This window comes from Neopelma chrysocephalum, unplaced genomic scaffold (genome assembly GCF_003984885.1).
Source record: "Neopelma chrysocephalum unplaced genomic scaffold, ASM398488v2 Primary Assembly neopelma1_66, whole genome shotgun sequence".
Taxonomy (NCBI): Eukaryota; Metazoa; Chordata; class Aves; order Passeriformes; family Pipridae; genus Neopelma; species Neopelma chrysocephalum.
In genome coordinates, this window is record NW_020897725.1 from 4,360,648 (window position 1) to 4,373,263 (window position 12,616).

General features: G+C 39.4%; 1 protein-coding gene across 8 annotated transcripts in view; it reads right to left on the reverse strand.

Annotated features, from left to right (window-relative positions):
• Nucleotides 1-12,616, reverse strand: part of ENPP2 (ectonucleotide pyrophosphatase/phosphodiesterase 2) — a 74,103-nt gene that overhangs the window by 18,415 nt on the left and 43,072 nt on the right. For 7 of the 8 annotated variants that reach the window (XR_003534378.1, XM_027684384.1, XM_027684379.1 and 4 more), the window contains exons 11-13: nt 12,385-12,457; nt 4,521-4,632; nt 3,058-3,183 (exon numbers count right to left, since the gene is read on the reverse strand). Coding sequence is in view for 7 of the 8 variants with exons in the window: in XM_027684384.1 (XP_027540185.1) it covers nt 3,058-3,183; nt 4,521-4,632; nt 12,385-12,457 (311 nt within the window). In the remaining variant the exon portion in view is untranslated. Of the gene's footprint in view, nt 1-3,057; nt 3,184-4,520; nt 4,633-7,533; nt 7,687-12,384; nt 12,458-12,616 lie in introns of all 8 variants that reach the window. The other variant, XM_027684385.1, reaches the window with a different exon arrangement.

Genomic DNA, 12,616 nt, shown 5'->3' on the forward strand with positions numbered 1-12,616 from the left:
TTTGACCCAATCAGTGCTCCTGCAAAATATAAACATATCTCCAGACCGGAAAAGAAGAAGTGGTACTTGTTGTTGGAGAAGAAGTGGCCATGTTGTGGTAGAGCCATGAGGAGCCGGGGCGAGAGCCCTGGGGGCTCTGCCCCCCCCCACCAGCCCCTTGGCAGGGGGGCTATGGGGACTCAGAACAGTGTTAAACTGGGCTGAGTGCCTGTAGTTAAGAGCTGGGGGAGTTTCTCTCTGGTAAGCAGCAGTAGGAGACACTAAGAGCGGCAGAGCAGCAATGGACGAAGAAAAGCGGTGGCACAGAGCCAAGAGATAAGAGAAGCACCAAAACAAACATGCAGCAAAACAGACAGAAAAACTTCTACGAGCCGAGAAGGAGAGAAAAGCAGCAGAGAGAACTGAAGTACTACAGAATTTGTTGGGGTAAGAACTGCACAACTCCCCCAAACTTCTTTGAGATCCCTCCAAAAAATGGAGGGGGTGGACTCCTATTAATTGGAAGTCCTAAATGTAGCGGTCCTGAGAGCTCAGCCAGGACGAAATGTATGAGAGAGGACCTTGGGTCCTCCCTTGCTGCAGCTTCAGAGAAGCTAGCAGCCATCTTGAGGCAGAGCACAGAAGCTCTGACAAGAGGCTTGGATCCCCTGAAGATACCAGACCGTCACGAAGGCTTCTGCACTTCATTGATATGACCGTGGTGGAGCAACCTTTGTCTGGGGTAATGCAGCCCATGGAAAGACCCTTCGTTTGGAGACGAGGGGCCGAGAGAGACTTGGAGACCTCCCTCGTGTGTGCTGGCAGAGAGCCAGCAACTGCTTCTGCTGCATGGAAGAGAAGAAGAGACACTGCTGCTCTAGAGAGAACTGCTGCTCAGAGATTGGCAGGGGTCTTTTCTTCTTCTTCCCTCCTGGACTTTTATTTGGAGGGAGAAGAGATTTGGCCCATTGTAAATATTATGTCATGGTAGAGATAGAGTTAAGATTGTATGTAATGTATTATACTATTTATTTATGTGTACAGTCACTGTAATATATATTCCTTCCCCCCATATTGTCTTGTGTTTTTGTCTGGAAAACCCATCTCAGACTGGGTTGAGATGTGGGAGGGGGGCTAGGAATCAGGAATTGGATTTTGGGGGCATCAAAACCATGACAATAGGCTACTGCGAAGTAAGTGAAAAGTCAAAGTAAAATATTCTGGATAAGTCTTTGGACTATTAAAGGGACATGCAAGACGCAGAAAGCCCAAAACTGGCAACGGTACATACTGTTTTCTTCTGGGGAGTGGGAGAAAGTATTTTTCAGTCCTTAGAGGAAAAAAAAAGACTAAAAGAAAATCTTAGGAAGTGCAAAACTCTTGTTTAACTACTACTGTTTTGATTGCTTAAGGCATGATCTCGCCAAGCTTGGAAGGGGCTCTACCAAACCTCAAAACACAAGCTACAGGTTTTTTCATTGCAAAGGTGTGTTTGCAGTACTGAGACAGTATTATGGATCAGGAAAATGTAGGAGGAATAAAAAAGTCGGCAGTTTGCCATTTAAGGGGGTAAACCCCAGTTCTAAAGCTAAGAAACATGCTTCTTTGTTCCATGTTCAAACAGCTGATTTATAAGCAATTGTGAACATTCAAACTAGGAAGTTGCGGACAGAGGCCCAAAGAGGAAAATGCTATTGCGGGAAAACCAGTGGTGTGACTCAGAGGTCAGTGAGACAAGCTGATCTTTTTGAAAGATATTGCCATTCACCCTCCAAGGAAAACTTGTTTTTCCCAGCAATTTAGGAATTCAAGATTGAAAGATCTTTATAAGACTTATCAGAACTGCAATTTGTTTTCAGTAGACTGTGAAGTGTAGGAATTCAGTCTTTATGGTAGTCTACTAAGTTTGAACAACATGTGCACTATTTTCAACAGATCTTTCCACACTCATCAGGTATCCCTCAAGCATAAATACCTAGGTAAATAAGTTTATAGTAAAATAAATGCATACATAAATCACTATCTAAGAAAGTTTTACCATATTCTTATGATTTCTGCTACTATTCTCAAGGTACTTAATCTTCAAAGATCAACTTTTCTGTGAAATTTGTCCTCAACCAAAGCATATCTGAAGTGTCAGGAAGGGACAGGTGGCTGTCTCAAATATCTGATCTTCCCCTCTATCAAAAGTTGTCACCCTTGCAGCTATGCTGCAAAAAACAGGTACTTATGGTTAGTTTGCGAGTTTGCATGGTAGCTTAAACTGCTGGTAAAGCCAGTTTTGCCCTGGTACATTGAGCCACAGCAGTCATGGTGCTGGCACAAGCCCTGTCCTAGTACTGCTGCCCTGGAGATGGTATGCCTCAGGAGCAGCAGAGGGCAGCTGGGTCTGTAATGCTTGAAATCACAGAGTTAGCTTTACCAGAGGATTCCTGCCTGAGCCTTGAGTGATCTAATCAAAGATCAATTAATCTCAAAGACTAAGGGTGAATTTCTAAAAGCATATTTCAAAAAAACAAGTTTTACTGTCAACATTGGTCCTGAATGCATACTCTAAATCGTCCTTATATCCTTCAACATTTCCAGTCTGTTGCTGTTTAGCAATCCACACTGCTTCTCATCTATGCCAAAAGTTTGATAACACTACTGAATTCAAAATTCACAATTCACTTTTTTTTCTATTAGCTCAATACATATGAGATGCTTTTTTTTATATCCAATCTGTGCAGGGCTCAGATCTTCTAAGTCCATTTTCTGTTGACAGAGGGGAAAAGTGCATGAATAAACTCACAAGGACACGTAAGCGGGCACGTGAAGCTGGCTTGGAGTTCCCACTCCTCCTTGATATAAAAGAGTGGAGTTTAACCCAGAATATTTCAGCCATCCACTTGGTAGCTCTACCACTGAGGCGTCTGTGAACTACAGACTGGGAAGGGAGGAAGCAGCTGGTGAGCAGTGGGATTCCCTCTAAAATTCCTGCCAACACACTGCAAATTTACACCCTTTGGATAACATCAGTCCAAGGAAGGAATGAAGTCTAGTTCTCAGGATATAAGAGAAATTATTAAATTAACTTACACTTTAGGTTATTGCTAGGCCTAGGGCGAATTCGCCCTAAAGATCCAGGCAGCAAAATGATGTCATCCACATTAGTCAGATAGTTGCTTAAAAATTCAGTTCTTTCACAAGTAGTGTCTTCCATCCCTGCAGAAGGAAAATGCAAAATTTATCCAGTCTGAAAACAAACACATTTTCCAGAACAGCAAAAAAAAAGACCCCAAACACCCTATATATTATTTTGGATGACTAATCTTGTTCTTTACAGCCATCTAATTCCAACATAATACACTGCTAGGAGTCAAACTGGGAGTGATTTTAGCACTTGTTTAAAGAGAAATACAGTCTCAGAGTCGTAGGAACAGTCACCACATATACCATGTGTGCACTAACACAACTCCAAATTAAGCTCATGGAAAAATCAAAGTCTGTTTCTAGTTTAGTGTACTAGTTTGGGGATTATTTCTTTTTAAACAAACGATTTTAAGAGAAATACACAAAAGGTATTGTCTGTTGGTGGTCTGTTCTAAGGCAGCTGCAGATAAACAATTTTCTCTTGCCGCCACTTGTGGTGGGGAGGAATGTATTGCCAGACACAGAAGGTTCTCAGCACAAAACTGCCACCTCTGGAAATCCTTCCCACCCCTTACCCTTCTCTCCTCACAGCCAGAAAGGCGGCATATGCCATTTTATTGCTGATATTAGTGGTTCTTGTGAGATTTTCATGAACAGAGATCTAAACAGAACAGGACCTTTGGTGGCATCGCTAAAAAGTTACATAAAATCAGGTTTCTCTCAAATATGGTTGCGTTTTTCTTCAATAAAATTCTTTTTCTTTTTGCCCTTGCTTATATTTACTATTTCTTATATTGTAAAGTTTCTTCTGATGTCTGAAAGAATGAGACCTACCAAACAATATCTCATCTTTTAGGTGGCTCTCCATCTGACCATGAAATATCTTTTTACCTCCTTTCTCCATTATTCTGATGACCTTTCCATCCAAGCTGAACACAGTCTCCTAAAGATATTCCAGTCTTTCTCCTAGTTGGATAATTTGACCCCCTAATTGCCATGGAAATTCCTTAATCTAAAGTCCTACTTCTCTCCTCACGTACAGGAGAACAGGGCTTTTAAATATTTTCCTTCCACAAAAACTGACAGAAAGATTACTCTAGGCACATTATAGACTTCCAAAACATGAAAGAAGAGCTGCGCTTGGATGCGATATCAGAAATGCCAAGATTTAAAAAGCTTTAAGTGAAGATGTAAATACCCAGATCACCGTTATAAAAGTCCCCCAATGACAATTAACAGGTGAGCTGAGTGGCCAGTCCACACCAACTGGCTCATTTGGCGGTGTTAAACTACCAGAAAAAAACCCAGCACAAAAATATTTTAAACGGAACTTTCATTTCACTTATTATATCTACAGCTACATTGCTTAAGTATTTATTAACTGATAAATATTATAGTTTAAAACTTACCATGATCTCCAACAAATATGACATTGACACATCGATGTAGTCTCAGCTGTTTCAGACCATCCATTAGTTGTCCTACTGTCTTGTCAATCTCTCTCAGAGGATTCACCATCATCTGTATAAATATGCAGAAAGAAAAAAAGAGTTAATTCTGTCATTGCGATTTTCCTACTACTACAATGGCGGTCCTTTGGCAAAACTCTGGTAGGAGTAACCATCCAGGTCAAGAGGCAAAGCCTTGGCTGAGCTGTTACACCCACAATTATCATACCATTTCCTTTTGTATATCTGCAGCACGATTTCATCATGAGAAAGCCCTGCTGAGATGCCAACCCAAGACAGCAAAAGATCTTTCTGGCTGATCCTGGGCCTCCGGTGAACGTGTGTACAGTTGGTAAAACCATGTATAGAGAGTAGGAAAGCACACGTGACTTTGGGGTTCAGTTCGTTTCTTATAAATAAAGAACAGTATTTTTAAAAGGCTATTTTATGTGAATGGTTTAGTCAAAGCACAAACATGAAATGAAACTTTGGACTTGGGATTCACATGCCAAGTCACTTAATGAAATTCACTTCAAAGGACATCTGATACTTGGACGACAACATGCACGTCACTTGAGTAGCACATGGGGCTCAAAGGGAACGTTCTTCAGCTTCAAAGCCAAGAGTTTCCAACAGCTCAAATGACAGCTCTGGCCAAATTGTCAGCAGGCCCCAGAGGACACAGATACAATACTGTGATTTCTTCATTTAAGTTTCTTTTTCATTAAGAAAAAATCCAGAAAACAGCAGGATATGGGACTGTGTTTTCAGCTTTAAGAAAATCAAATATTTTTTATCAGATGGTACAGAGGAGGAAAAAGTCAGATTTTTAGGCAGAGGACTCAGATTTTGTTTTGATTTTGAGAAGAAAATATTTGTTGTCACAATATGGCAACTTCTTCCTCATTTGTCTGTTTGATTTGGCTGATACAAGTATCCACAACAAAAAGTCCTCCCAGTGACAAAAAGAATTATAACAAATTGTGGATGAGAAAAAAAATAGATTTTGGCAGAATTTTCCAAAATAAACACCATGTTAGTGTGACCCAGAAAGATATGGTTCAGAAATTCTCCCTCCGCCTGAGTCATTAAGAGATAGATTTTAAACGAGCCTGATAGGTTATAAGATGAGACAGGAAATATCAACTCCCATTTGGCACTATAAATACACAGAGAAGTGACTTAGAAGGAATCATGGTGGGGAACAGAAGGAACAGTTTCTGCAACATATGGAAGTGGTTCAGATAAAGGGTGTAATTTTGAAATATTTTAATTCAGGAAGGCCTAAGTAGTCACTTTAGTAAGAACTTTGGAACATTCAAGTTCAGAAAAAAAAATTGTCTATTTCAGCATTCTTCCACTCTCAAATAAAAAAATTTCTTCTACAAATGGGAATTCCATTTTTATGAAACTATTTATACGATGTCAATCATGTAAGAAAATAAAACGTTTACTCAGAATCCAAAGCTTATTCAAGAGAGCTGGAAATCCATAGAATCATCAAATATACTGAGCTGGAAGGCACCCATCAGGATCATTGAGTCCAACTCCTGGCCCTGCACAGGACACCCCAAGAATCCCACCATGCACCCAAAAGCATTGTCCAAATGCTCCCTTAACTCTGTCAGGCTTGGTGCTGTGACCACTTCCCCGGGGAGTCTCTTCCAGTGCTCAACCACTCTGGGTGAAGACCCTTTTCCTAACATCCAACCTAAACCTCCCGTGACTCAGCCTCATGCTGCTTCCTCAAGTCCTGTCACTGGTCACAAGAGTGAAGAGATCAGTACCAGATGGATTTTCCATTAATGTTTACTTTTGTCAGCAGGCTTGAGGCTTCTTTTAGAAATAATAATGATAAAGAAAAAGAGCAACAATAATTGCAGAGATTTCAAGTGAAGGTAATTTTTAGCTACTCTCTTCAGCAACTTGATCTCCTCTTACAGCTCACATTCTTTCCCAAATGTAGCTTTCAAAAAGTTATTGGCAAACAAATAGAACTCTTGCATCTTTCTTCAGCTATTATGTTAATATCAAGGCTTTGGAAGATATATTTTATATTCCAAGATGAATGGATCTCTAAGATGATGCTACAATAAAGAGTTGGTAGCATTGTGAAAACATCCCCACAAAAAAAGCTACTGAGAAGAACGTTTAAAGCCTCTTGTAGTATACTGTGGAGTGTCAAGTGTTTTGTTTCAAGCTTAAAGGAGAAATATGTAGGTTGTTTATTTAAGAGTTTTTTAATTATTTAGTTAAATTTCTAAAATTAAAATAATACTGAAGCAGTCTATAACCCCTCCTAGTGTGTTAGTGCCAGGTGGAGAAAGATTGTACACTAAGGAATACCCTTTTCATCCACTTGCACTTCTTCTTAATAAAGCAATTTCTATTTGATGTTTTCCTTGTGAAAACAGAGTAGTGCACCATCCCTATTGCAAAAACAGCATTCAGAAATCATGTAATCAAGAATCCCTTACCCTCCAAAGTCACAAAATGTCTTTAAAATGTACATTTTTAAAACAAATGTTCTTTTCCTTTTGGATTTTATGAGTCACATTTTCCACAACCATCACGATTAGACATCAAATCTCAACCACCATGCTCCTATGAGGTGGGAGTTAAGGAGTCTACAGCCTATTGCAGAACTTGTAATAGTTCAGAAGGGTTAGCAACAGTGGAATTGTCTTCCTGGGGATTTATCTGACATTGCCTCCAGCTGATGGTTGGATTTAAAAATATTAAGGGATTATAAAGACAACTATCCCTAATGCAAACAGTCTGAAATAAGAAAAACATAGCTCCCAGAAGGCTTGGTCTGGTTTGGCTGCTTTCCTTTGGGTCCTTCAGTACATTTATAAAAGTTTTGGCTGCAAAATCCCAACCTGAAGCATGGAATGAACTCCCATGTAGAAAAAAGTAAAGACAACGCAGTGCCTAAAAAGTGGCACTTCCATCATAAATTTTTGGAACTTACTTTCTTCCGACGAGTTTCCGTAGAATATTGATCCACTCTATGTACTTTTCTTCTTTTCTTTGGAGCTGCAACTGGTCTTTCCTGTCTCCTCTTAGGAGGAAGCTTTCTCTTAGGTCTCTTAGGCGGAGTAAGAGGGGAGCCATAACTACTCTCCTGTACTGGCAGGGAGAGATGTCTGGACTCAGAAAAAAAGCCTGTCTCAACTCACATCAGATAGTAAAGCTACCTGTACCAGATAATCCTGAAGCATAAATGCTCTGGCCTTTTCAAAAATTTAGGCTTGTGGACAATTTAGGATCTGTCCCTCTTTAAGGAGGAATCCACCAAATTGTACTGAAAGCGGAGCAGTTACAAGAGCAGACAGCATAAAAGCAAATTAAATTGGTGTTTCAGAAGATAGGTGGGGCTTCTGGCTTTGAAAATATATAGTTATATGGGAGATGTTAGTTATAAGATATTAATCCATTAATATTACAAAAAATTAAGTAAACTTAATTTCAATAAAGCAAAATTCATTGCACACCATTTAATAAGTGTCTGGGGGTAGAGTGTTGGTGGAAATGCAACATTTCACTTGAATGATGGCTTAGGTATGAGTATTAGAGCCTGTTCAGTCTAAATGGCTTCTGCAAGGTTTCCCACACCCACGTTTTGGCTGAATCAGTGACACCAAGTACCTTCATCCGTAGCATTAGCAGGTGCCACTATTGTGTGCCAGACCTTGTAGCCCACTGAAATCACCAGAACCTACTCTTTGGGGTCTGCAGATCAGAGCTACAAAGGTGAGACAGAATGGAGCTCATATCCTTCAAATCAGCCAGGCAGGGCACATTAGTGGCAGCACATGAGAAGTCTGCCCTGCTACCTGCTTCATTACCAGCTCCATGGCAATTTCGAGAATTTAACTTCCTAGCACTTTCAGTGTGGCATCTCATTGGGTATTGTTATTGTTCATAATGCACAATTACCTGGGACAGACTTATGGAAGGAAAAAAAATCATAAAAGTTTGAGAAAGAAGATATAGCTAGAATAAACTACTATCCCATTAATCAGCTTGCTTGTAATTTTAAACTCTCCTGCTCTCTCTGACTTCAACACAAATCACAGGCTCCTGGCACTGCTCAGATGGTGTGTGAAGTGCTGACAGGTGATGCCTACCAGGAGATAAACTACAATATGCTGTGTGTGACAGAGCATGCTGAATGGGCTTGAGAGGAGTTGGAGATTTACGATGTTATTTAACTTCTATGTACTTAGGCAGCTTCTCATAGTTGTTCAGTTACAGAGCTACATAAACAGGGAAGGGGAGGAAGGGGATGTTACCATCTGCCATGCTGTTTCATTGCTTCCAACGCAAGCAGCTGGAAAGGAGATTCTAATCCAGTCTCATTCGTCTTTCTCCAGAAAGGCATTTTAATAAAGCAGCACCAGAGTTTTCTGTTTTTAAAATGCTTCAAGCTTGTGCAGTCCTGATGAGAGGAGCGGCAGGGAAAGGAAGGATTCTCATTTTACTGTCTCTGAATCGGCCCAGACAGAGCTCCACAATGCCAGAAAACGCGAGGTCTGAACACTGAAATGACTGTCTCAAGACAGCATGTTAGAGGAGCAGCAGAAATGGCTTAGCAGTGCCAGATTTCGATGTATTTTAGAGCTCTTATGGTAGTATATTTCTGGAATATTTTATGTAAAAAAAAAAAGTTAGCTAGGAGGAAAAAAAAAAAAGCCAAGTTCTTATTAACCAGCCAAATCTTAGTCTTGCTTGAGAAGAGTCATAACAGAGTTATGGAGGAGGGAAACAAATCCTTCCCTGCTTACAGAAGGAAACTCTAACATCACAAGGGTAACTAGCCAGCCAAAGCTCTGCTTCTTGACCCGGATGGACCAACCTACCAGAGTTCAACTGCAGAAGCACAGAGGGAAAGAAAAAAAAAGCAGAAGTAAATCAAAAGCAAGCATATATTTTATATGTCCCATAACTGCTCCTGGAAACATAATGGAATCCACTGAAATACTAAAAATAAAACAAAAAACAAAACACCAAACGAACAAACAAACAAAAAAACAAAACCAAACAAACCCACCACAAGGCAAAAAAACCCCCAACCAAACATAGACAACCGAGTCATTTACACTGAACTTCATGTTAGAGTATATGCAAAGTTACACTTGTGTACACTAGCCATAATATCAATTCCATTTACCTAACAAACCTTGGCAATTCACCAAAGGTTTATGTCTCTTTAAGTCCCTTTACTTCTAGTTTTTAAGACACTCTGCAAATATGATGTTGTGTATGTCCTGGGAAGCTCTGAGTGCCATCTGCTGAAGCCTGGAAGCTGAAAACTATCAGTAATGGATGCCATTAGACCTTTAAGATTATATATTTAAAATATATTTAGAATGTTGTTTGGTATAATAAGCTCTAATTATTCTAAAGGAAACTCGTAAGATTTGGAGGTTTTCAAGATATAAAACTATTCCTCAAACTACTACAGCAAGAAAAATTCAGCATAAAATATTCACTCTTCAAAAGAAGAAATAAGAAGCCCATTTTAAATATAACAGAGTCGTTATGAGCTTGTTTTCAAATATTTTTGTTTGGCTAATCTGCCTTTGCACGAATTAAAATGATCAGTACTACTCCAGCTGTCTAAGTGCTGCCAGCATCATACAAGAAAAGAATGATTTCACAGGGAGGTCACACTTTCAGTATATCAAGGAAGTAGCCGAAAGGGATCCCTTTGAGGACCTTCTTCCAGCTGGTGTATGTAAATTTCATAGCTCCTAAAAGTTACACTGAAAGCAGTGTCAAGACAAACAATATAAAATACTTCCTAGCTTTTCAATCCTGAAACCAGGCCCCTCCCAAACCTCAGCATCTGTATACTTACACAGCTGTATTCATTTACTTAAATTTCCATTCACAAAGTTAGCTCCACTGTTTGAACTGCAAACCCATACTAAGTTCTGCCAACTCATCTGTTCTCAATTTGCTAAAAAGCAATTTCACAGTCTTCTTGTGTTTAATGCAAATGACATAAAACTATTTTTTTGCAAAAGTTTCATAAGCTATTAATTCACACTTATTAAGAGGCTAAGCTTTGCCTTGCAATTAGAGATCAACCTTCAGATAACTGTAGAGAAGAGCCCCCAAACAGTAAGAGTCTTTGGGGGCTTTTTCCTTTTATAGTGACTTTTCCTATGATGAACACTTTCCTAACTTCACTTTTTAGACTTTTACAATTAACCTGAAACTAGATTGCCATATTGGATGCTAAAGTGGTCTGTTAAACACCACAATTTAAAGAACAATTTCAATGTCATCATCTTAATATTCTCCTTTAGGTCCATGGAAAAAGCTGCACAACCCTGTTCAGAAGGAGGTGGTTGTCTCCAGATAAATAAAATTAGAGTTTTCAGTCATAAACTACATATAGTAATTGTAACACTTCAATAAGAGGAATTATAAAGCATTATTGAGAAATATATCACTGAATCAGAGAGCTCTCATTACTGATACCTTGCCTGATTGAATCAGACATAGCTCTTGTTTTGAGCAAAATGACAACATGGACACATATCCTGCCTGTCAATTTAACAAGAGTGTTGGTAGGTCTTAACCACCCCTTATCCAGAAAAAGGACTGCTTCCCTCCACCCACTATGGTGTTTCAGCACTGGTTTGGAATAATTCCTCACACTCACTGTTCTCGGACCATGGCTCAAACTGCACCAACAGGGATGCTACCAACTGCAACTTCATAACCATTGCAAACTATTTCAACAGCCCAAATAACTCAAGCATATTAAAAAATACTAATGTTGCTTCCCTTTGCTCTCTTCTCCAGTCAAGAAACAGCTAACAGATGTATACAAACAAATAAGAAACTACTGCTGGGTACCTGGCTGCTCAAGGAAATTTGTATTGCCTCCCAAGAGGTAAGCATCTGATACACTCCTCACTTTTCAAAGATTTGCAAACATTTGTTTGCCCTTTGAAAAGCTTATACAAACACTCCTAAAGTCTTGTGATGGGAATCTGCAGACATACATTTGCACTGAAACTAGGGGACCTTTGCCAGATGTCAGAGATTATTGGAAATGCCAGATCCCAGTCACACCAAGTAGGATATTTGGGTACAGAATTTACTTTCCCTCCTCACAAATTCCAGGCAAATGCATCATTTTTAAGTTCTTGTCAGCTGGACAGTGTTGGCAGGGAAACAATACTCATCAGTCGCAGCCAGCTATCTGAAGTCAAACAAGGAGTTAAACTACTGCAGCATGTTGCAGAAAATTTTTCATTAAAATGCTTTATGGTGCTTCAAAACTTTCTTCAAACTCAACATTATGGTCCTGAGGGAACAGTATTGGCAAAGTTTTCTGAAACCCTGTAGGGCCTATATGAAACTGGAACTAGCAGCTTTTTACAGTTCCTGACAGACTGGAATTATTACTTTGTCTACTGCAGGCTGTCAGCTTAAAGAAAGTTTTTTTCTGCTCTGCATTTTTCCTCAGTATTTTCTGCATTATATTTTAATTGCTTTTAAGAAGGACAAATTGTTAGAGAAAAGTCAAATTATGCTGTTGCACACAAACATACTCCTGTCTTTGTCAAATCTTTCCTTTTGCATAATCATATCACACATGGGCAGTTCCTTCTCCCAGAAGTGAATCTCACATGATAAATCCTTTAAACAATAACTTTATTTTCTCTTGCAGAAGGGATTCATGCTGCAGAAACAGGTGGGAAAAAAGTTGCTAAAAAGCTACTCCTGAGTAGCATTAATTATTCAAAAACCAAGAATTTGAGAGACCTGCTTTTTCTGCAGAAAAAAAATCTGTACTAACCTCTGAATTGAAAGGACCATATCTGTGGCCAGCAGCATCTGGTTGCTCAGAGTAGAAAGCATAAACATAAGGCCTGAAAGGAAGAAAGATCTTGTTCAGGTTAGCTTTCCTTTGACAACACAAAAACATGGGCCTGCTAGGTCAAGTCAAGCCAACTTTCCAAAGAGACTTTATGGAAAAAGAACTGTTTCTCAGTCATACAATCACAGAATCGTTTAGCAGTCCTTTGTTT